Raw genomic sequence first — 24,833 nt, 5'->3', positions numbered from 1 at the left:
TGTTAGATAATGTCTATGTAATTATCTTTATAGCTTTCTGTTTTGATGTCTCTATGTCTTTCTAAATCACTTTATTTTTAACATCAATAAAGCATTTAAACTGTACAAACAGTGGTTATAGTACAGACTATTCATAAGCAAAATGATACAGTGTACAAAGATACATTGGGCACAAAATTATAAACCATTTGTTTTCTTAACAGTTTTTATATTTTAAGTTTATATATGAACATATCCTGATTTGCCATTTTGGGGGGAGAGGGGAAAATTTATTTCTCATTAGCTCCATTTGTTCAATGTATGCTCCATTATTTATATGCAAGACCCAAGTGATTGGAAGTGTAGTTATCAGGTATTTTAATAAACTGGACAGCCCTACTTGTTTCTGCAGAACAAGGCATCCTCACAGAGGAGCAACAAGGAGAAAACGGGAAACAACTAAGCACAATGCTTACAGAAAATCAGTAAACCAGCATTACTCCACTGTTACTCAGCAGTGCCTTTTAAGTAGCTCCAAGTAGACCACTTTATTATTTTGTGATTCAGTTTTTGTGTGATGTAAATTCTTAATAAATATCTTTGTTTTAATAACAGGTTAAAAGATTTACTGGGAATTCTGTATCATACTAATGTATATATATATAATATGTAATGATTTGTAACTGGTACTTATGAAAGTAAATCTAAAATAAGAGAGCTCTCTAAGACAATGCATGGGAGAAGAGCTTCTGCACAGGTCAGTACAGCATTACTCATCCTAAACTAGGAAATCTACACTAAAAATTGTGAAATTTACTGTTATTACCCATGACATAATTTATATTTATGAAACATTTATCTCAGTGCCTCTGAGAGTCTCTGTTCCCCAGGGAAAAATCTATTTTGGTACAATTCATTTTAAGAGCAAACAATTAACAGTATAAATCTTGGACTTACAGTCAAAGCAAGTGAAAATGGAAATATCTGGGCTGGGGTAAACTATCACAACTAGACAGCTTTGCTGGTAAGTTTGGTTTGGAGACTTGAAAGTTGTCACTGTTGAACCACTTGATTGTGATAATTTATTTGAGATTTAAGTGGAAGAGATTAAAAGAACAGAGGAGTAAAAAGGAAAGCTTAAGGAACCTGGGAAGCCTTCTTGGATAATAGCATGACAAATCACAACTTACCCCAGCTTCAGTGCATCCTCTGAAAAAAACTACAGTAATGATATAATTAAATATTTGCAAAAGTGGCAGATATGTGTATATGTAATTATCTTTATAGCTCTCTCTCTGTCTCTCTGTCTCTCTGTCTCCTCTCTGTCTCTCCATCTCTGTCTGTCTGTCTATCTGTCTGTCTCTCTCTCTGTCTGTCTCTCTGTCTCTCTCTCCGTCTCTGTCTTTGTCTCTCTGTCTCTCTCTCTCTGTCTCTTTGTCCTGGTGCTTGAGTTCAGGGCCCAGGAACCGTTCCTGACCTTTTTTACACAAGACTAGTTCTCTACCACTTGAACAACAGTTCCACGTCCAGCTTTTCTGAGTAGTTTATTGAAGATAAGAATCTCAGTCTCAGCATGCTGAGAACTGAGGATTGTGGTTCAAAGCCAGTCAGGAATTGAAAGTCTGTGAGGCTTTTTTCTCTAATAAACTACAAAAAACTTGGAAATAAAGCTGTGACTAAGGTAGTAGTGTTCTAGCTTGAGAAAAAAAATGCTCAGAGACAGTGATCAGGTCCTGATCACTTAGAGTTCAACCTCTAAGATCACACGCGCACACACACACACACACACACACACACACACACACACACGAAATGTATTGTTGTTTTCAATTTTTTTTTCATTTCCTGGGCTGGGAGTTTGGCCTAGTGGTAAGAGTACTTGCTTAACATGCACAAAAACCTGGGTTTGCTTCCTCAGTACCAAATAAATAGAAACAGCCAGAAATGGTGCTGTAGCTCAAGTGGTAGAGTGAGAAAGTCCAAGGACAATGCTCAGGCCCTGAGTTCAAGCCCAAGGCCTGGCAAAAAAAATTTCTACAATGCTATATAACATTTGAAACCATCCCCTTTAACTACTTCAGTCCAGCATCTACATATTACCCTATCTTCAACATCTTCTTCCACTCCTTGTGATTCTGGGTCTCTGTTAATCACTATTTCTATTAGAATCTTTAATTTTATCACCTTGAAAGAAATAGTTTCACTGGAGTCAAGATTTTCCTGGGTCCAGAGCACTAATTCCCTTCATTATCAGATGTCACATCTCCAGACGATTCTGGAAACTAAATTTATAGGCAAAGGAATTTAATTATTACCTTTAAGTGTACACTGTCACCACTATTCATTTGTCTTTTATGCAAATTTACTATTTCCCTTTTTGTCCTAAGCCATCAGAAGCTATCCACCAGAAAACTCTTATGATTGCTTAACTTAAATTCACATGCAGTGAATTGGATCAACATTAGACTATCAACTCTCCAGATCACCTGAGGATGATGTTCACACAGAACTACGAATTCATGGAATTCATCAGGTTTAAAATGAGAGAATAATTAGGATTCCAAAATCTAATGTAGTAGATGTTCCAACAAGAGAGAACATCTTGTTCATTTCAATTATATTTGTTTTTCTCACTTTTTGTTTCCCAGTGAAAGAATACCTTGACACATAAAAATCTCTAGGACACTTGTGTCACAGTGTGCTGTATTATTGTTGTCAGGTGTACCACAAAATCTCCTTTTTTTTGTTGGTCATGGGACTTGAACTCTGGGCCTGGACACTGTCGCTGAGCTCTTCAGCTCAAGGCTACTGCCCTACCCCTTGAGTCACAGCGCCATTTCCCATTTTCTAGTGGTTAATTGGAAATAAGAGTCTCATGGACTTTACTGCCAGGGCTGGCTTTGAATCTTGATCTTCAGATCTCAGCCTTCTGAATAGCTAGGATTATCGGCATGAGCTACCACGCCTGGCAGGTCGATCTACTTTTTATGAACATGGGGTTTGAACATAGTGAAGCAAATATTTCCCACAGATAATGATTGCCAGGGGCAGGATAAGAATACTCACAAGTCCTGAGAGCATCATAGTACTGGGTGAAATCAGTGCCAAAATTTTGTTTTAGAGGTCGATAGAAGGACAAGAACATAAATCACCAGAATCAGGAGATACTGAAATATACTTTGCTTCATTCAAGACAGATTTGCATTATTTTACCTGCTGGAACTATTCATTGCTGTGGTACATTATAGTTTCAAAATCACATTGGTTGATGAATGAGATAGCTTATGTTTGGGTGATCTAGGAAAAAGCTCGTAATACTTTCTTTCTGTGCTTTCTTCCATCATCTGGATCTTCCTAGTTCTGAACTCATGTAAGTTCCTTTGTGTGTGGGGGGGGGAGGGGGTGTTCCATCCTGGGGATTGAACTCGGGACCTGATCACTGTCCCTGAGCATTTATTTTCTCAAGCTAGAGTGCTACTCCTTTAGGCACAGCTCTATTCCCAAGTTTTTGGTAGTTCATTAGAGAAAAAGTATTAGTACTATGGGATCTTATGGAAGAGAAATTATATATATGTTAACCAACACAGTTCTGTATGTAATACATTCTTGTTATGATTTACAAATGACTCCAAATATTATTTTGTCACAATTTTTATACAACACATGACTAAACTCCCCAGATCAGACACTGCTTGGTAGTTGTTATTGTTGTTATTTTGGGGGCTTCAATTCTGGGTCTGGGCACTGTTGAGACACAATACCACTTCTGGCTTTTTTTCTGATTAGTTTTTTTGGATATAAAAGTTTCATGGACTTTCCTGCTCTGGTTGGGTTGGAACTGTGATCCTCAGATCTCAGCCTGCTTAGTTGCTAAGATTGCAGATGTCAGCCACTTGCACCTGGATAAACACGATATTCAGAGTGTCATTGACATCTACTATTCTGTTAAAATATCTCAAAAATGTCTGTAACTGATAGACAGCTAATACAACTAAAAGAGAGACAAAATGATTATTTTTAATTGAATACAATATATAGATACCTTTTATTTAACAAATGATAATGTTATTTTCAAAATTACTAAACATGGAACTTTGTTTTTCAATGTTTATCCCTGTTTACTTACAGTTTTCTTGTTGGTGGAACATACTTGTTGATTTCGACTCATTTTATTCCTCTCATTGATGGACATTGTAAAAATTGTGCGTGGAGAAAATCCAAAAGAATAAGCTGTAGATGTTTCAATGCTTTACCCTGAGAATGCATATTTTGGAGAAAAACAGGAAAATAATCCTAGAAAATCTTTGTGTGATAGTCAAACAGAAATGACTGACTATGCATATATGCTAGATTTTGCTTTAGTCAGCAGGACACTTTTAGGATATAGTTATTTTCATAGGCATGAAAATCTTCTACCATACCTATCATATGAAAACTCCATGTAAGTCAATTAAGTTCTGAATATGATGGCATGAACGTAGGCAAGGATATTTATTTCCATTATTGTTCGTAATCAAACTCATACTTTTTAAAAATGCATATTTGAACAAGGATCTGTGAACCTGGGTGTGGCCTAGTGGTAGAGTGCTTGTCTAGCATACATGAAGCTCCGGGTTTGATTCCTCAATACCACATACACAGAAAAAGCCAGAAGTATTGCTGAGCTTAAGTGGTAGAGCGCTAGCTTTGAGAAAGCTCAAAGACAGTGCTCAGACCCCAAGTTCAAGCCCCAGAACTGGCCAAAAAGTAAAAATAAAGACAAAAACAACGATTTGAAAAAATAATGACAAAAGCCAGTTACGTTATTCACATCAATGACAATGCAATTGCTGAATGAAATACAGTCTCTCTATAGGCAATCCTGTCATTTCTGATAAAAGATGTATGAGCTTTGATTTAGCGGCTTCCTCCAATTTGGTTGGGATTTTTAAAGTGAATTTCTGCAGATTCAGCAGAGGAGTACATTTCAGAACAGTTCTTGCTTAAGTTCAAAATAAAAATATATATGTTAAAATTTCAGCATTCATGTATTTATATAGCTTTTCAAGTAATATCAAAATCAGATTGGAAAATTATACTTTCAAATTGAGTAAAAATAATATAGGAAGTAGGTTTAGATTGTTGAAACCAAAAGGGAATATATATTTCTTCAGAGGAGGCACAGAGTTAAGTCACAATGGAACTGGGAAGTAAGAAAGTTAAAGCACATTTTTACGTTAACATATTAGGAAATCGCTAACATTGGATAGAAAAGGTGGATGACATGCGTGGCTGTGGCAGTCTACAGAAGCATGGTGTCACATAACAACACAGAGTTTCATCCTCACACTTTTCTTCTCCTGGGAATTCCAGGACTACAGCATGTGCATATCTGGATTGGGTTTCCATTCTGTGCTGTGTATTTGACAGCTCTTCTGGGAAACATCACAATTCTGTTTGTCATCCAGTCTGAACACAGCCTGCACCAGCCCATGTTCTACTTCCTGGCCATCCTTTCATCTATCGACCTGGGCCTGTCCACATCCACCATCCCCAAAATGCTGGGCATCTTCTGGTGTGACCTGAGAGAAATCCCCTTTGAAGGCTGTCTCACCCAGATGTTCTTCATCCACTTGTGTACTGGCTTGGAGTCGGCTGTGCTCGTGGCCATGGCCTATGACCGCTATGTGGCCATCTGTAACCCTCTGTGCTACACACTGGTGCTGACCAACAAGGTGGTGGCTGTCATAGCTCTGGTCATCATCCTGATTCCTTTATCCTTTGCCATACCATTTGTTCCCCTCATCCTTCGACTGCCTTTCTGTGGCCATCAGATCATCCCCCACACATACTGTGAGCACATGGGCCTTGCCCGTCTGGCCTGTGCCAGCATCAAGATCAACATCATCTATGGCCTATGTGCCATCTCTACCCTGATGTTAGACATCATAGCCATAGTCCTCTCCTATGTCCAGATCCTGCGTGCAGTCTTTCGTCTTCCTTCCAAGGACGCCCGAGTCAAGTCGCTCAGCACCTGTGGCTCTCATGTCTGTGTCATGCTGGCCTTCTACACACCTGCGTTTTTCTCCTTCATGACCCACCGCTTTGGCAGAAACGTTCCTCAGTACATCCATATTCTTCTTGCCAACTTTTATGTTGTCATCCCCCCTGCTCTCAACCCTGTTATTTATGGTGTCAGAACTAAGCAGATTAGGGAGAGGGTAGTTATGATTTTTAGAAATAAATGACAGAATTTGAATATGACAGAATAAGAGACCTGAGGATAAGGAAAGCAGACCTTAATTTTTACTCTCCCCAATATGTTACAATATCTGTGAACACATTGTAAACTATATTTAGATTTTCTGTTTGCATTAGGAAGAAAAACAAGTCAAAATTTCACACTGAGAATTGACTATAAGGCAGTTCCAGCCATTCATTAAACTTTTAGAAATAAAATGATGAATAAAGTGAGATTTAGATAAAAATGTAATTGAAGTTTGTAAAGCTGGCAACTATAGTAATAGCATATACTTATAGCAAATAAATGTACTAGTATATGTAGCATATATATGTGTGCTTATTTACATATGTCTATGATATATGTGTAATGGGGCCCACATGTGATTTATATAACTTGGTGTTAAATTCCTGAATTTTTCTCTAAGCAATAAGAAGTAGGTACTGTTTATTACTTGTACATTTTATTGTGAAGAAAACTGAGGCAATGATATATTTTAATATGGTATAGAAAAGAAATGTGTCTGGTGAAAAGTAAGGGGGAAATAGGACAATGTGAAGTCCTCCAATCAAAAAGATAGACATCCCAGTGCCTGCATAAACAGTGCACAAACTCCTTCCAATATTGATTCAACTTGACAAGTATAGAATTTCAGAAAAAAAAAACTTTACAAGGACATTTGGTTAATTTTTGTGTATAGTGAATTTCAGGACAACATCTAGCCAGCGTGATGGAAAAAGAAAATGGAGAGTGAGAGTGTGGAAGGATAATTTTATTAACCATACCAAACTAATGTTCACAGCTAATAAAATGTAAAACAAGAAAAGGAGACAGTGTTGACTAAAATGAAGCAAAATTACATAAAGAAGGAAATTATGCTCCTAATTTTGTTCGAGTATTTTCATAAACTATTTCATGACTAAGTAAATCAATATGTATACCTATAATATGGCTTGTCCTTAATTTGGCATAATTGACTGCTTTCTATATGTTTTAATGAATTTTGAAACAGATGAATGTAACATGAATGTTGTATACTAATATTAGTATCATATTAGGATAACAGTTTCTTTTCAGGAAAGTACTGGGATTGAAATTTGGTCCTTACATTAGGTACTTTATCAATATTTCTATACCCCTAGTACTCAGCCATAATTCACTACTAAAGTATAATATTAGTTCTTTTACTTTGAGAGATTTTTTATTTTTCAGATAAGGTATCTTTTAAGTTTATCTGAGAAAGTCTCCTACGTAGTTGTCTGCCTATGCCTCAGTCATATAAAACACACTGGATTTTAACAGATGAATATAAACTGTCCTCTTTATCAACTGATTAAAAATATACAATTTGAACATATAAAACGGATGGAACTAATTTTGTCATATATTACACCTATAAATAATGCGTACAATTCATTTAGCAGCAATGAGAATAATGGACTGGTAGAAAAAGATATAGATAAAAATTTCACAATTCCAAATAGTTTAGGTAAGAGTAAATCATCATGAAACCAAAAATATTATTATTACTATCTTTTTTCTTAATTATATTTTTATAAAGTACATGAGTCCTTCACGGTGTCTACTTTTTGTAGTAAGTCAAGATTCAGAATTAAAGCAACAAATATGTTCTATAGCATGCAACTGAAATGAATTATTTAGTTTCACTAAAATTTCTTTCATTCTTTGGCTATGGTATGATGCAGTAGCAGACTGTAAAGGAGAAAGATCAAATGTTAAGAATACATTGGGATTCATCATAATACAACATAACTCAAAGATAAATATGTAAGGCAATGAGCATTGCTCTTAAGTTAGAGAAGTGAATGAGAGTTGGATGTATTTAAAAATAGTATTTTCCAAACATTTAGGGAATATTAGCCAAATATTTAGAGGAAATTAATAAATGTAAAAAGCAGAGATTAAAGCAAATTAAGTATGGATATGTCATCATTGGAAGCAAGTCATTGTAAGATTGTGGTGATGGTAGTAAACTAGATAAGCTGAAACTTATTTTAGTAGAAAGAAAGGAAGCAGCTCCTACGTACCCCCAAAATTAGGATCCTATATCCATAGAGGTAGGTTTAATGGACCCAGGATCCAACGGCAATATTTCCCAATGTCCAGAAATGGTCACTTTGCTAAATACTAAAATAGTATATAATTAATTGCTAAAGTGTAAAATAATTGTTTATTCATCCCTACTGGTGTAAAGAAATTATGAAATACATAAATGGAGGAACATTCTTGTATGGAGAACAATTCCAAATAATTTATGAGAATTGAACATTCTCATGGAAACTGCATATTGGAGCTCAATTCCATAGAATACTTGAAGAAGAAGGAAAAATAGAGCTTCCTTGGTGCTTTATCAGGGGAACAATCTAGTTCAGCTTCCCCAGGGATTTTGTTGATGTGAGTCACTTATCCAGTGAGAGGGTACAGTGATCGAATATGCCTTGGATCAACTCTGTAATTGGTGCTTGACTTTCCCAGTCATCCTCCCCACAGCATTTAACACTGATGTAATCATGTGAAAATTAATCAGGCTACTCTCATCTGTGCGGAGTTTGCAGAATGCTGGACCAGACTCCTAAGACCTGTCTAGTCATGAAGTTGGAAGAACTGGTACAGGCAGGAGGATTCTAAGGTAATATTTATACATACATACATAAATACAAATTAGTATATTAGTACATATATGTATATATATATATATATATATATATAAACATTGGACTTGTATCTGGCACATGAAAGAAACTTTAGAACAAGAGAAACAATGAAGAGAATACATGTGAAGAAAGGCTCTTTTACAGAGAAGCCAGTATAGCATGAATCCTCTCAAGCTACATCTACAATTGGGACCTTTAACTTTATCACACATGACATCACGCTCTGTATTTATGAAACATCAACTTCGATGCCTCTGAGAGACTTTGTTCCCCAGGGAGCATGTATTGTGGCACACTCCATTTTAAGAGCAAGCTTCAGTCAGAGAGACTGAAAATGGAAAATGTTTGGGGACAGGTGAATTAGCCCCGCTGGACAAGCTTTGCTGGTAAGTCTGGTTTGGGAACTTGACAAGAAAACTGAGTACACATTGAATTGTGATCATTTTAATGAAGATTGAGCTTGATAATTCACTGAGATTGAGATGAAAGGAAAGGAGTAACAAGGAAAGCTGGTGAATATGGTAGGCTTTTCTTGGATGAAAGGACAGCAAGGTAACAAATGACACAGACTCTTGTGTATGTTCTAGAAAAGATGCTAGTTAATCATATCATTAAATAATTGGAGAAGGGATGGACATGTGCATATTCAATTGTCATTTCAATAGTTTCCTGTGTTTTTACTTTTCTATGCCTTTCCATCTGAGTTATTTTGCTAAATTGACTCTTCCCTTCTCTTTGTATGTTAATTTTAATCAGTCTTTTTAGTTTGGTAAATATTATAACTACATTTTATGAAGAACAACATAGAGTGTTAATACATGTATCAAATGTACAATCATTAGGTCATCCTTGCTTTTATGAGGTACATTCAAATGTCTGTAAATAGTTTTGGAAAATATAATCAATTATTGTCAAAGTTTCCTAATATCTTGTTGAGCACTTAATGAATTCTTCCACTGATCTTCATTTTAACAATATTTCTCATACACAGCCCCCTCTTTTTTCTCACTGAGCTTCTGGACTTCTTATAACCACTGATTCTATCATAATTTAAATCCTATCATCTTATATAAAAATAGGTAAATTGAAGCAGATACTGCTCAAAGCCCAAAGCTGAGATTTCCTTTTAATCAGATATTACAGATGTAATTTGGGTGACTTTAGTCAAAGAACTCACTGTATGTATTTTTGAGTCTGTCATTGTGTCAGTTGGTTGTACCTTCTTGCTTCCAACATCCACCTCTCTTCTACTGATGTTTCCTTATCTCCCCAAGTATCAGATTCTGGTCAACTGAAATGTCTTTGATCATTGAATCTGCTGCCCTTCCAATGAATGGAATCAAAATTAAAATATTCCCTCTCAGATCATCTGGGGATCAAGGTAGAGCACTAACTGTAACTCCATGGAAATTCCATTTTAAAATTAGAGAATAATTAGAATTCCATGGATCTCAAAAGGGCTAAGGCTTCCAAAGTAGAAAAAGCATACCAGATATCTCATTGGTGTTTTTTTCCTCATTCTTTCTAACTGACAGGAAAACCTGGGCACATGAAACTCTTCATAGATCTTGTGTAATCTGTTATGTTGTCATATTAATCTCATACACTCACCCTACATTTTTATGTTAACTTGGTTAACTGTTAAATAGACATAATTCTGAATATGTGAAATCACAGTTAGTGACACAATTTCTTTCTCAAAGTTAATGTATACCAGGGACAAAAATAAAACACTACACACCCTCCCAGCATTGTAGTATAGGGTAGAATTAGTGCTAGTATTTCCATTTTAGAGGTTGGATAAAGGATATCTATACACAAAGCCAGTTTCAGGAGAAACATCACTTTGTGATTGGACATGAAGCAAAATGAATGATGAAACATACATACTAGATTTTGCTTTCCTCATTCACATAGTAAGATTCATTACCTTCGTTCTAAAAATTTCAATGCAATATAATATTCCATATATGTGTGGAGAAAATATCAGAAAAGCTTATTTCAGTTTTACAAATGGAAGGATTGAATCAATCCTGGATTACTGCTACTTTCAAAAATGAATTACACAGCGTCGTATTAAGGTCCTTGTGGTGTGTCAATCAAATCCACAGAGATTGTATGTTTGAAAGATTGTATCTTTGAAAGAACTTCACCCTAGGATAAAATATCATTTTTGAGAAAAAGATGCATGAATTTTGCATTAGTGACTTTCTCTACTTAGTCTGGAACTTTGAAAATATTTTGTATGAATTCAACATCAAAACAAGTGTCATTCAATATAATATTGTTGTTGTATAAAACATAGATAGATATCAGTTTGCATTTTTATGTAGCCTTCATCTGGTATCATCTAGGTAGTTATAAAGGTTTACTTCAATATGTTTTAGATTTGAATGACATTTAGAAAAAATCTGATTAGTTGTGTTAAATGAAATAAAAGCAGCACGTTCTTAGGTTTTTAATGAGTAATACAGCTATGTCATGATAGGCTTAGTTAGAAGAAATGTAAAAGCTGCCAGGGGGAGTGGCTCAGGCCTGTAATCCTAGTTACTCAGGAGGCTGAGATCTGAGAATCTAGATTCAAAGCCAGCAGGGCACTAATGTTCATAGTTATTCCCAATTAGCCACTAGAAAATGTGAAGTGACAATTCCCCATAGCTCTAGGAGTAGGGTAATAAGACTTGAGCTTAAGAGCTCAGGGATAGTACCCACACTCAGCATTGAAACCCCAGGACTGACATAGTAAAAGAAAGAAAGGAAGAAAGGAACAAAGACAGAAATCTCAAAGTATGCTCTGCTTTTTAAAAAAAATGTAATTCCTTAGGAAATTGATGGATGATCCGGGAAAATAGGAGTTAGAGACTTTAACTGAATGACAACCTTATCTGAACACATTCATACCTGTGCAAAGGCAACGAAAACATGATCTCGGCAAACATCACAGAGTTTCAACCTCACACTTTTCTTCTCCTGGGAATTCCAGGACTACAGCATGTGCATATCTGGATTGGGTTTCCATTCTGTGCTGTGTATTTGACGGCTCTTCTGGGAAACATCACGATTCTGTTTGTCATCCAGTCTGAACATAGCCTGCACCAGCCCATGTTCTACTTCCTGGCCATCCTTTCATCTATCGACCTGGGCCTGTCCACATCCACCATCCCCAAAATGCTGGGCATCTTCTGGTGTGACCTGAGAGAAATCCCCTTTGAAGGCTGTCTCACCCAGATGTTCTTCATCCACCTGTGTACTGGCATGGAGTCAACTGTGCTCATGGCCATGGCCTATGACCGCTATGTAGCCATCTGTAACCCTCTGCGCTACACACTGGTGCTGACCAACAAGGTGGTAGCCGTCATAGCTCTGGTCATCTTCCTGCGGCCCTTAGCAATCACCCTCCCATTTGTTCCCCTCATCCTTCGACTGCCTTTCTGTGGCCATCAGATCATCCCTCACACATACTGTGAGCACATGGGCCTTGCCCGTCTGGCCTGTGCCAGCATCAAGGCCAACATCATCTATGGCCTATGTGCCATCTCTAACATGATAAGTGATATTTTAGCTATTGCTCTCTCCTATGTCCAGATCCTGCGTGCAGTCTTTCGTCTTCCTTCCAAGGACGCCCGAGTCAAGTCGCTCAGCACCTGTGGCTCTCATGTCTGTGTCATGCTGGCCTTCTACACACCTGCGTTTTTCTCCTTCATGACCCACCGCTTTGGCAGAAACGTTCCTCAGTACATCCATATTCTTCTTGCCAACTTTTATGTTGTCATCCCCCCTGCTCTCAACCCTGTTATTTATGGTGTCAGAACCAAGCAGATAAGAGAGAAGGTAGTTACAGGTTTTAGAAATAATAGAATGTGAAAATGAGAGATAAAGGGGCTTGTGAATAAAAATATACCTTGATTTTTGCTCTCAACACAATATAACACTTTCTGTGAACATACTGTAAGTTATAGTCCAATCTTTCATTTATATTAATATGAAAAATAAGCAAAATTTAACACTAAGAATTGTTTGTAAAGCCAGTCCTAACCAAATATCACACTTTCAAAACTCATACATTGAATAAAGTGAGAGTTTTATAAAAATATAATAGAAGTTGGGAAAGCTGGCAACTATATTAACATATATTTGCAGTATATGATTGTACTAGTATATATGTATATTTATGTTATATCTATGTGTACCTTTGATATATATATATATGTAATGGGCTGTATATATTTGATATAACTTTGTATTAATTCCCTGAATTCTTCCATCAGCAGTAAGAAATAGGTACTGTTCATTACCTTTTCCTTTACATTGTAGAAGAACCTGAGTAAATGATATTGTTTAAAATGTTTTGAAAAGAATTGTGTCTGGTGGAAAGTAAGGGGGACTAGAACAATATTAATTACTTCATCCGAAATAGAAACATACCCAATGCCTGCATAAACAGTGCACAAACTCCTTCCAATATTACTCAACCTTGACAAGTATAGAATTTCAGAAAAAAATGTTTACATGGATATATATTATTGAGTTTGTGAACAGTGTACTTCAGGACAACACCTAGCCAACATCAATAACATCAAGTAATGGACAAAGGAAGGATATTTTAATAAATGTATCAAAATAATTTTCATAACCAATAAAGTATAGGATCAGGAAAAATGACAGTGTTAAGAAAATGAAACAAATATCATATAAAGAAGGCAAATATTCTCATAATTTTTTGCAGTATTTTGATAAAATTATTTCATGATTGAGTAAATACCTAAGTAAACGTACAATATGGTTTGTCCTTAATTTGGCATAATTGACTTCCATGTGTTTGGATGATTTTTGAAATAGATGCATGTAACATGAATATTGTATAATAATCTTAGTATCATATTAGGATAAGAGTATTTCAGGAAAGTACTGAAACTGAAATTAGGACTCCATATTAAGTACTTTGTCAATAATATATACAACCAGTACTCAGACACAATCCACTACTTAACCTATATACTTCTTTGGCTTTAAAAGAATTTTTCCGATATATGGTATCTTCTAGGTTTATCTGAGAAAATCTCCTAATGGTTATCTTCACATACTTGAGCCATATGACGTAGACTGTATTTTAACAGGTGAAATTATCCCCTTTATCAAATGATTGAAAATTGTACAATTTGATTATACTAAATGGAAATCATGTCACATACGTATAAATAATGAATACAATTCATTTAGTAGCAACAAGAATAACTGGTAAGCTAGGTGCAGTGGCTCATGCCTATAATCCTAGCTACTCAGCAGGGTGAGATCTGAGGATCATGGTTCAAAGCCAGCCCAGGCACTAAAGAACATGAAACTCTTATCTCCAATTAACCACTAAAAAATCACAGAGTGAGGCTGTAGCTAAAGCATGAAGGCAATTTCCTGGAAATTAAATAATTCAGTTCAGTTGTATGCTATAGAACATACTAGTTGCTTAAATTCTGAATCTTGACTTGCTCCAAATTTGGTTATCCTAAAAACTTATGTTCTTTCAAACAATAATATAGGAAGACAATTAATAAGATATTAATAACAATATTTTTCTTGATTCATAAAAATTTTACACTTGCCTAAATTTTATGGAATTGTGAAATTGTTATTTATGCCTTTTTTACTAGCCAGTTATTTTTTTTCTTTTCATATGCATATATTATCCTTCTACAGATAGTCCCATAAATAATAGTATGTGTTTTAAAACTTTATTCATGAGAGTGTATCAATGTGTGAGAAGGAATGCGCCCTCTAACTGGAAAATGTAACTGTAAACCCTCTATGCATTACTTTGACAATAAAAAATATAAAAAGAATCCTCAGAATGCATCATATTATTATATAACTCAACAGATAATAATATATAGAAATGAGCAGAGCTTTTGAGTCAGATAACAGAATGAGATCTGGATATATTTAAAAAACGGAAACTCCTTATTTTAGTAGAAAGCAATGAATCAGTCCCTATGTACCCCACAAATTAGGATTGAACATGCCCCTGGAGGCTGTATATTGAACTTAATTCCATAGAATACACAAATAAGAGGATATGCAGAGCTTCCTTATGTTTTATCCTCCCCAGCTACATCAAAAATTGGGACCTTTAACTTTATCACCCCTGGCATCACGCTCTGTATTTATGAAACATGTACTTTGATGCCTCTGAGAGACTCTGTTCCCCAGGGAGCAGGTATTGTGGCACACTTAATTTTAAGAGCAAATAATTCACAATATAAATCCTGTGATTCAGTCAAAGAGACTGAAAATGGAAATGCTTTGCATCAGGTAATCTAGCACCTCTGGACGGGCTTTCCTGGTAAGTCTGGTTTGGGGACTTGACAAGGAAACAGTACACAATGAATTGTGATCATTTAAATGAGGATTGAGTTTGATAATTCACTGAGATTGAGATGAAAGGAAAGGAGTAACAAGAAAAGCTAGTGAATATGGTAGGCTTTTCTTGGATAAAAGGTTAACAAGGTAACAAATGATACAGACTCTTGTATATGTTCTAGAAAAGATGCTAGTTAATCATATCATTAAATAATTGGAGAAGTGATGGACATGAGAATATACAATTGTCATTTCAATATTTTCAGTAGTTTTCTGTGTTTGTATTTATCTATTCATTTCCATCTAAGTTATTTTGCTATATTGCCTCTTCCCTTCTCTTTGTATGTTAACTTTAATCAGTCCTTTCAGTTTGGTAAATATCATAACTGTATTTTTATGAAGAACAGGATAGTGTATTAATACATGTATAAAATGTGCAATCATTAGGTCATGTTACTTGATGTATCAGTCAATTAAGCACTTATCATTGCTTTCATCAGAAATATTCAAATGTTGATTAATACTGATTTGGAATACATGGTATTGTAGTCAAAGTTCCCTAATAACTTGTTGAGCATTTAAAGAGTTATTTTAGCTATCTTCACTCTCACAATTATTTCTCATAAACTCCCCAGCATCTTCTTTCTTCTCACTGAGTTTCTGGACTTCTTTAACCACAAGCTAATTTTCCATTGTATCATCTTAAATTAAAAAAGAGGTGCATTTGAAGCAGATACTGCCCTAAATCCAAAGCTGAGATTTCCTTCTTATCAGATATGGTGATTTGGGTGACTTTTGGTCAAAGAAAGCCCTATATATACGTTTTCCTGTCTGTCATTGCCTATTTTGTGTCCATTATAGAGTCCCACATACACCTCTTTTTCTTGACATCTCCTAATCTCCCCAAGAATCGGATTCTGGTCAACTGAAATGTCTTTGATCACTGAACCTGCTACCTTTGCAATGAATTGAATCAAAATTAAAATATTTCCTTCCAGTTCATCTGGGGATCAAGGTAGAGTACTAATTGTAATGTCATGGAAATCCTGTTTAAAATTACAGAATTATTAGCATTGCCAAAATGCTAGGACTTCAAAAGTAGAGAAAACATGCTAGCTATCTAAATAATTTTTTTTCTTATTGTTTCCTTCTCCAGAGTACCCTGGGCACAATAAACTCTATGGATTTTGTGTAAGTCTTTTATGTTGTCCATATTTATCTCAAACACTCACCCTACCATTGTCCTATCAACTTTTTAAACTGCTAAGGGAATATAATTTTGAATATGTGGAATCGGAGTATGAGTGAAACAATTGCTTTCTCAAAGTTAATGCTTGCCTGGGACAAGATAAACACTCCGCACTCTGCCAGCATTATAGTATAGGGTGAAATCAGTGCCAATATTTTTGTTTTGGAGGTTGAAAGAAGGAAATGCTTACAGAAAGCCAGTTTTAGGAGAAACATCACTTTGTGATTGGACATGAAACAAAATGAATGATGAAGCACACATGTGAGATTTTGCTTTCCTCAGTCACATAGCAAGATTCATTACGTTTGTTTTAAAAATTTCCATGCAATACAATATTCCATATACTTCTTTTATTGTTTGTTCTGACAATCAAATCCACAGAGATTGTATATTACCTGTTTGAAAGAACTTCACTCTAGGATAAAATATCCTTGTTGAGAAAAATATGTCTGAATTTTGACTTAGTGACTTTACTTAGTTTGGTGCTTTGAAAATATTTTATATGAATTCAACATCGAAACAAGTGTCATTCAATTTAATATTGTTGTTGCCTAAAGATACCGCTCTCTCTGTATAGATATTAGTCTGTATATTCATGTAGCCTTTATCTGGTATCATCGTTGGAGTTTTAAAAGTTTACTTAAATATGATTGAGATTTGAATCACAGTTAGAAAAAAAAGTCTGATTAGTTCCATTGAAATAAAATGAAAATAGCACATTCTCAAGTTTTTGCTGGGTTATACAGCTATGTCATGATAGGCTTGATTAGAAGAAATGTAAAAGCTGCTTGGGGTAGTGGCTCAGGCCTGTAATCCTAGCTACTCAGGAGGCTGAGATTTGAGAATTAAGATTTGAAGCCAGCCCAGGCACTAAATTCCAATGGATATTACCACTAGAAAATGAGAAGTGACACAGTGGCTCAAGAGGTAGGGTGGTAGCCTTTAGCTTAAGAGCTCAGGAACAGTGCACAGGCCCAGAGTTCAAGCCCCACGACTGACAAGATGGAGAGGGAGGGTGGGGGGGAGGGAGAGGGAGAGAGGGGGGGAAATGTCAAAGTATGTTTTTGTTTTTGTTTTTTAATGTAATACATTAGGAAATTGATGGATGATCCTGGAAAGAAGGAGCTAGAGACTTTAAGGAATGAAAACCTTGTTTGAACACATGTATATCTGTGCAAAGGCAACAGAAACATGATCCCTGTAAACATCACAGAGTTTCATCCTCACACTTTTCTTCTCCTGGGAATTCCAGGACTACAGCATGTGCATATCTGGATTGGGTTTCCATTCTGTGCTGTGTATTTGACGGCTCTTCTGGGAAACATCACGATTCTGTTTGTCATCCAGTCTGAACACAGCCTGCACCAGCCCATGTTCTACTTCCTGGCCATCCTTTCATCTATCGACCTGGGCCTGTCCACATCCACCATCCCCAAAATGCTGGGCATCTTCTGGTGTGACCTGAGAGAAATCCCCTTTGAAGGCTGTCTCACCCAGATGTTCTTCATCCACCTGTGTACTGGCATGGAGTCAGCTGTGCTCATGGCCATGGCCTATGACCGCTATGTAGCCATCTGTAACCCTCTGTGCTACACACTGGTGCTGACCAACAAGGTGGTGGCTGTAATAGCTCTGATCATCCTTCTGAGACCATTAGCATTTGCCATTCCATTTGTTGTTCTCATCCTTAGACTGCCTTTCTGTGGCCATCAGATCATCCCCCACACATACTGTGAGCACATGGGCCTTGCCCGTCTGGCCTGTGCCAGCATCAAGATCAACATCATCTATGGCCTATGTGCCATTTCTATCCTGGTGTTTGACATCATAGCCATAGTCCTCTCCTATGTCCAGATCCTGCGTGCAGTCTTTCGTCTTCCTTCCAAGGACGCCCGAGTCAAGTCGCTCAGCACCTGTGGCTCTCATGTCTGTGTCATGCTGGCCTTCTACACACCTGCGTTTTTCTCCTTCATGACCCACCGCTTTGGCAGAAACGTTCCTCAGTACATCCATATTCTTCTTGCCAACTTTTATGTTGTCATCCCCCCTGCTCTCAACCCTGTTATTTATGGTGTCAGAACCAAGCAGATCAGGGAGAGGGTAGTTATGATTTTTAGAAATAAATGACAAAGCTGGACTTGGTGGTTTATACTTGCAATCCTAGCTAGTCAGGAAGCTGAGATCTCAGGATCAAGGTTCAAACCAATCTGGGCAAAAAGGACCGGAGACTCTTATATGCAATTAACTTCTGGAAAAATGGGAAGTGCGACTCTGCTCAAGGGTAAGTTAGTAACCTTGAGCCGAAGAGGTGAAGGACAATGCCCAGGCTGAGTTCAACCCCATGACCCACATAAAAAGACAAAGGAGGAGGAGGAGGAGGAGGAGGAGGACGAGGAGAATGAGGAGAATGAGGAGAGGCGCAAGAGGAGGGGGAGAGGAAGAAGATGAAAAAAAATGACAAAATTTGGAGGTCATAGATTACAAACTGGAAGATGCAAAAAATACTATTATCATGGCAGAATTATATCTGCGGGAATGCTGTAAGCTATATTCAGATTTTTATTTATATCTGTAAGTAAAAAGAGTCCCTCAAAGCAATTTGTACAAAATCTCAATTCCAAGCATATATCAAAACTAACGTAGTAGTGCATGAATTTGTTGAAATTGCATAGCATGATAATAAGAATCAGTTTAAAATACGTCATTGGCCATATGTATTTTGTGTTAACTTCCTGAAATTTTCTTTTTTTCCATAATCTTGCCACAGGTACAGAACCACTTTTATTGTTGACACAACTGGGTAAATGATACTATGTTGAATATTGTAAAGAGAAGAGTTAGCTGGTGGGGCAGGAGCCTGGAATGGACATAGGTAATTCTTTCAATCTGAAGAAATAGAAGTTTCACACCTATCCAGATTAATTGCCTGAATAGAACACAAATCATTTCTCCAGCTGAAACTATGCTTGTTCCACTCACATGTGCAGAATTTCTGAAAATATTTAGAAAATTATGCAATTTTCCTTTTGTGCATAGTGTATTTCAGGATCATCCTTATGACGTGACATGAAATGATATCAAAATGGTAAATTGGACTGAGGAAGAGGCAAGGATAATTTCAGCAATCTTATAAAACTAATTTTTATAGTTGATGAGTCTATTAGCAAGGAAAAGTGAGTGTTCAGGGTATTTTTTTAAAGTTCAAACATTACAGTCTTTCTTCATATTTTCATTAACAGTATTTTTATTAATACATTTGAATAATTCTGCAAAAATGTATGTATAAATACATTATGCAGTATATATGTGTTTAAATATATATATATATATATACATTGGGAGAACTGGCTATAGAAATTGTATTTTGGCAAATACAAATATTAAGAAAATTGCATGCAATATATTATATATTAATATTGATATTGTCTTACAGTGGATATTGGCTGTGTTTGGAGCAACAGTGAGCACTGAACTCAGAGCTTCACATAAGTCACGTGCCACTTATTTGTCTTGAACTTTGAAAAAGAATGGTTGTAGTTTTTTTCCAGATAAGTTCTTTTCTAACTCTGTTTTGACAAATCTTTTATTCTCACCTCCAGAGTAGCTCACATTACAGGCCTGAGCCAGAAATCTCCATGAGAATTTTAATATGAGAGTAGAAATTGTGCTATTTCTAACATGATTAAATTAAAATATACTACTTAAATATGTTTACACCCGTGGAATCAATTATTTCTTAAATTAAAAAATACATTTACTGTAAAGGACACTTAATAATAGAAAGAACAATTGTCTCCTCAAACAAGGTAAATTTAAGAATTCTCAAATTCCATATGATTTATGAAGAATATAAATGTGAATCAAGAAAGAATATATTTTTTACTAAAATAGAACTTAATTCCCTTGGTTTGATTCTTTGTGTATTTCATTCTTCATAATAAAACAAAATTCAGAATTATGTATATATTCATAAAACTGGTCTCTAACAGAATCAAATAAATTATTTGGTTCCAGGGAAATTGCCTTCATCTCTTTTCTTTGGCATAATGTAAAAAGACTATAAAATAATCAATCAGATATTAAGAACACTTCCAGTCAACACGATCTTTTATAACTCCAAGTGGAATTACATAGAGAGATGAACATAGTTGTTAGTCAAAAAAAGTAAAAAGAAGGAAACATTTCAAGCAGAGGTGATCATGACTCAAATGTTTAGAGTAAGCTCCAGTCTATTTCAGAGACATTGAGTCCCTGAAGAGCAGGCGCAGGTGCCTTCTCAGGGGATGTACCTACCCTACATAAAATATTCCTTCTGAGAAGTACACTTTAATCCGTGGCTTAACACTTTGACAAGAAGTGAAGGTTATATTTTATATTTGTGGGTATGGCTCACGAAACCATTCTGCCAGGTGGAGAAGCCAAGTACATTGAACACTGAGGAAAGATTCTGAAAGTCACATCAGGTAGTAGTAGCCATAGATGAATGCCAGCTATGGAAAAGTAATAATAAACTCTCCTTTATCATGTAAGGTAATGAAAAGTCCAGAAATCTTTACAAAAATATATACTCTCATCTATTTATTTTATGCCTTTAAAATGTGACTTTGAAATATAATAGCTTGAGTATTGTTTTTTTATTGAATATATTATTCTCTTCGACTGAAGTTATCCACATCTAAAGTAAGCTCCAAAATTCAAAACTGTATTACAGCAAATAATATTGTGCCATTTGTTAGGAAATGGAAAGACTTAGAAAAAATCATATTAAGTGAAGGAAGCCAGACTCAAAGGAACTTAGGCTCAATGGTTTCCCTCATTTGTCATAATCAGTAGAAACCTTAGGCTCTCCTAGCAAAGATTTGCAATAGAGCAAAACCTTGATACAAAAGGCCATATAGTATGACGCTAAATGAAAGGATCTCTAGGACATAGAAACATAAGCCATATAATGAATGATTGTTGTCCTTAATGTACTATGTTATCTCTCATCACTTTTGCTGTCCCTTGGTTATCTCATATTGTTACAGTATCTCACTTTGTTATCTGATATATCGGATATGTTTGCATTTGGTTATTTGAAATTGGATAGGGAAGGGGGGAAAACAAAATGAGGGGTGGGGGTGGAGGGGAGGGAAACGGGGACCAAGACGGTGGAAGGGTATCAATGTATGTGAATTAATGCACCTTCTATCTGGCAAATATCATGTAATTTTATTAATTACAATAAAAATATATGAAAATATTGTGCCCTAAATTATAAATATTAATAATGACACCTATTTTGAATAAGTTTTTGTTTTACTTTTTAAAAATTCATATTTTATAGCATTTTATGGACAGTTTGAAACATACACAAACGAAGCAGAAAGACAATACAACTTACCACTTAATTTCATTAAGTATAAATGTGCTTTTTTCTTCAAGTTTGAACTAGATTGTTTTAAAGTTTACATATACTTAATTGCACAAATCATATGTGTTCGTTTTTTAAATTTTTTAGTGTCGGAGTAATGATAGAGGGGTTACAGTTACATTTGCCAGGTAGTAGGTCCATTACTTCCCACACAATGCTATCTTTTCTTATGTTTTTGTCCCCATTTCCCTTTCCCAGCCCCTCCCAATCATTTTGTTTCCTTCCCTTCCCTTTCCTATTTCAAATAAACAAATGTATATACAACCTACCAAGTAACAAAGTATGTGTTCATTTTTGTCAGAGGTATGTACCTATGTATTTTAAACCACTGTAAAGATAAACACTATTTTTTGTTGCATCCAAGCATCCATTTGTCTTCTTTCCTGTCAGTCGCTGGGCCTGTTTACTCCTGGCAGCAGATCACTAATACTTTGAACACATCATTTCATGTTCTAGAACTTCAGACACACAGAATAATGTAGTAATTATTGTTTTGTAACCAGTGTTGACATTCGAGTCACTTATACTTTGAATAACATGAATCAATCCCTTTTTATTTTTATTTATTTTTTACATTTTATTTTATTGTAAGGGAGATGTCAGAGGGGTTACAGTTATGTAAGGTAATGAGTACATTTCTTGTCAAACATTGTTACCTCTCCCTTGTTGTCTTCCCTTCTCAGGAAGTTTTAAAATTCATTTCCAACACAGGTTTTCTGTATTGCCATTGCATCAAACCCATTTTTATTATTGATTATAATTCTATCTTGCAAGTATTCCAGGATCCGTTTGTCTGTATATTTGCTCCTGAGCATTTAGATTGGTCCTTCTTGGTAGTAATTATAAATCGGATGGTATGAGCGTACTTGTGTACACCTTCATGTCCACATATGCATTCATTTACTTTGAGGAAGCATATCAGTGTTCACTTGTTATATGTAAACGTGAGTATGCTATGTCAATAAGCTCATAAGAAGCAGCTACTCTCCTCACCCAATATGATACTTTCATTTCACACTGTCTATAGGAGAATCTATTGTGCTTTTTCCTTATCAAGGCAGGCATTATCATGTCTTCTAATTTGAATAATTTTAGCACATGTATAGTGTTATGTAATTACATAATTAATATACAATTCTTGACATCTAATGATTTTTGAGAATTTTAAGTGTATATTTCTTTGTCAATTGGCAGTTTAAATCTTTTTTTACTATTAAATTTTTCTGTTGTGAACTTATCGCTAGGTCTTTAATAAAACTTTTAAAGAAACTATTTCTTTGAAATTAATTTTGTAACAAGTAAATATTGAAAATTAAAAGTAAATGAACCATCAATTTATAGAGATAACTTTTGGGTTCTAGGAGACTATGACTTTCTAGTGGATGACAAAATGTATTTGTTGACTCTAAAGATGTTAAATTTGTAACTTCTTCACTTTTATAAAAAAAAATAAGAAAAATATTAACTTGAATAAGCACAATAAATCTAATTTTAATCTACTCTTATCTATGTGTTTATCATTGGGCAAATGTCACTTTCTTGTTTCAGTTATTTAATATTGGTTCTCCAATTTTACCATTGTTTGTCCAATGAACAGTACTTTTTGGACAGTACCTTATTTTTTATTTTAACATGAATGGCATTGTCAACTTTTATCTTAAATTTTAAAATAAATTGTATTTCTCTCTGTGTGTGGTCGCACATGCATGCATGTACGAGGGCTTGAACTCAGGGCCTTTGAGCTCCCACTTCATTTTTTGTGCAAGGCTAGTGTCCTGTCACTTGGGCCATACCTCAACTTTTAGTTTTTCGGTGGTTAATGGAGATAAAAATCTCATGGGCTTTTCCTTCTGAGGCCAGCTTCAAACTGTCATCCCCAAATCTTAAACTCCTAAGTAGTTAAGATGACAAATGTGAATCACTGGCACTGGGCAAAAGTCTGGATTCTTAGACCTTAAGCTCTAAATTTCATCTAAAAATTAATGTAATTTATGAGCGAGAAAATTTATTTCTTTCCTTTTAGTAATGGTTTCTTCTTGCTAATATTTCTTGATAGAGTTGTCTGGATAGAAATCACAGGAAAAATCAAATGCAATTGTTGTACTCTTAATCTTATGGGAAAATCTTTGACATATTTCAACATTCAGAAATATTAGCTTTTATGTTCATCAAACTGATCACATTTTATTTTTCCTAGTTTGATGTTTATGATCTTTATTTTTTTTAAAGTTGTGCCTAGTTGTGAAGCAATTGAATATTTTACTGCCTTCGTTATAATTATTGTTTTATATTAATTGCCTATGCAGTATATTGCAAATATTTGTACTATAGAGCCAGTAATGTACAAATAATAGATCCATGAAACAAAGTATAAGACCAGTCTTGTTAAGATATACATGTGACTATATTGCCATCCAAACAAGTAAAGATCAGAGACTACGAAAAACAAATGGACTCTTAAGCCCATGTGTTCCTGACCATGACTTCCTAATACCCGTCCCCTCCCTAATTTCTCATCTTTCATTTATCTATTTTTCAGAAAAAAATTCAGGAGTTTTTCCTTATCTGTCTCTTCGAGACTGTAGCCAAGGTAACTTGATGATATGTAAAATGTAACCACAAGAAGAATTTTTATTTGATGGTTGTTTATAGAATTGTGTGTTTTGCAAAAGGCTGAGTTAAAGACAATCATGTATCATGACATCCCATATTCTTCAGACAAGTTGGTTTCTAACTTCCTCAATCCTCAGGCAATATTAGGTAGGAGAGTCAATAATTTCCATATCTTGCCAAGTTATTTAACCAATAATTCCCTGCCATTCTGTTCCTAAGAACTTTCTTGACATCTTATTATGTCTAGTTTCAGTCAAACACAACGTCTTATTTTCTTCTGTCTCCCCAGAAATACTGAAGAAGACAGTGAAGTCTCTGCCGGGAAGTCCTCTG

At 35.4% G+C, this 24,833-nt stretch overlaps 3 protein-coding genes across 3 annotated transcripts; all 3 read left to right on the top strand.

Moving 5' to 3' along the window:
- Nucleotides 1-5,255: 5,255 nt before the first annotated feature.
- On the top strand, nucleotides 5,256-6,206 carry LOC150053387 (olfactory receptor 52E1-like). The gene has a single exon (XM_090349065.1). The coding sequence runs from the start codon at nucleotides 5,271-5,273 to the stop codon at nucleotides 6,204-6,206; it is 936 nt and encodes a 311-aa protein (XP_090205191.1). The 5' UTR covers nucleotides 5,256-5,270.
- Nucleotides 6,207-11,796: 5,590 nt separating this feature from the next.
- On the top strand, nucleotides 11,797-12,738 carry LOC150053386 (olfactory receptor 52E1-like). Its single transcript, XM_090349289.1, has one exon. It carries the CDS (start codon nucleotides 11,797-11,799, stop codon nucleotides 12,736-12,738), a length of 942 nt encoding a protein of 313 aa, XP_090205415.1.
- A 4,927-nt stretch (nucleotides 12,739-17,665) lies between these two features.
- On the top strand, nucleotides 17,666-18,601 carry LOC150053385 (olfactory receptor 52E1-like). The gene has a single exon (XM_090349064.1). It carries the CDS (start codon nucleotides 17,666-17,668, stop codon nucleotides 18,599-18,601), a length of 936 nt encoding a protein of 311 aa, XP_090205190.1.
- Nucleotides 18,602-24,833: the final 6,232 nt, after the last annotated feature.

This window comes from Megascapheus bottae, chromosome 16 (assembly GCF_031878675.1).
Source record: "Megascapheus bottae isolate mThoBot1 chromosome 16, mThoBot2.hap1, whole genome shotgun sequence".
Lineage (NCBI taxonomy): Eukaryota > Metazoa > Chordata > Mammalia > Rodentia > Geomyidae > Megascapheus > Megascapheus bottae.
Note: the sequence above shows the minus strand (reverse complement) of the source record. Positions and strands in the feature narration are given on the sequence as shown.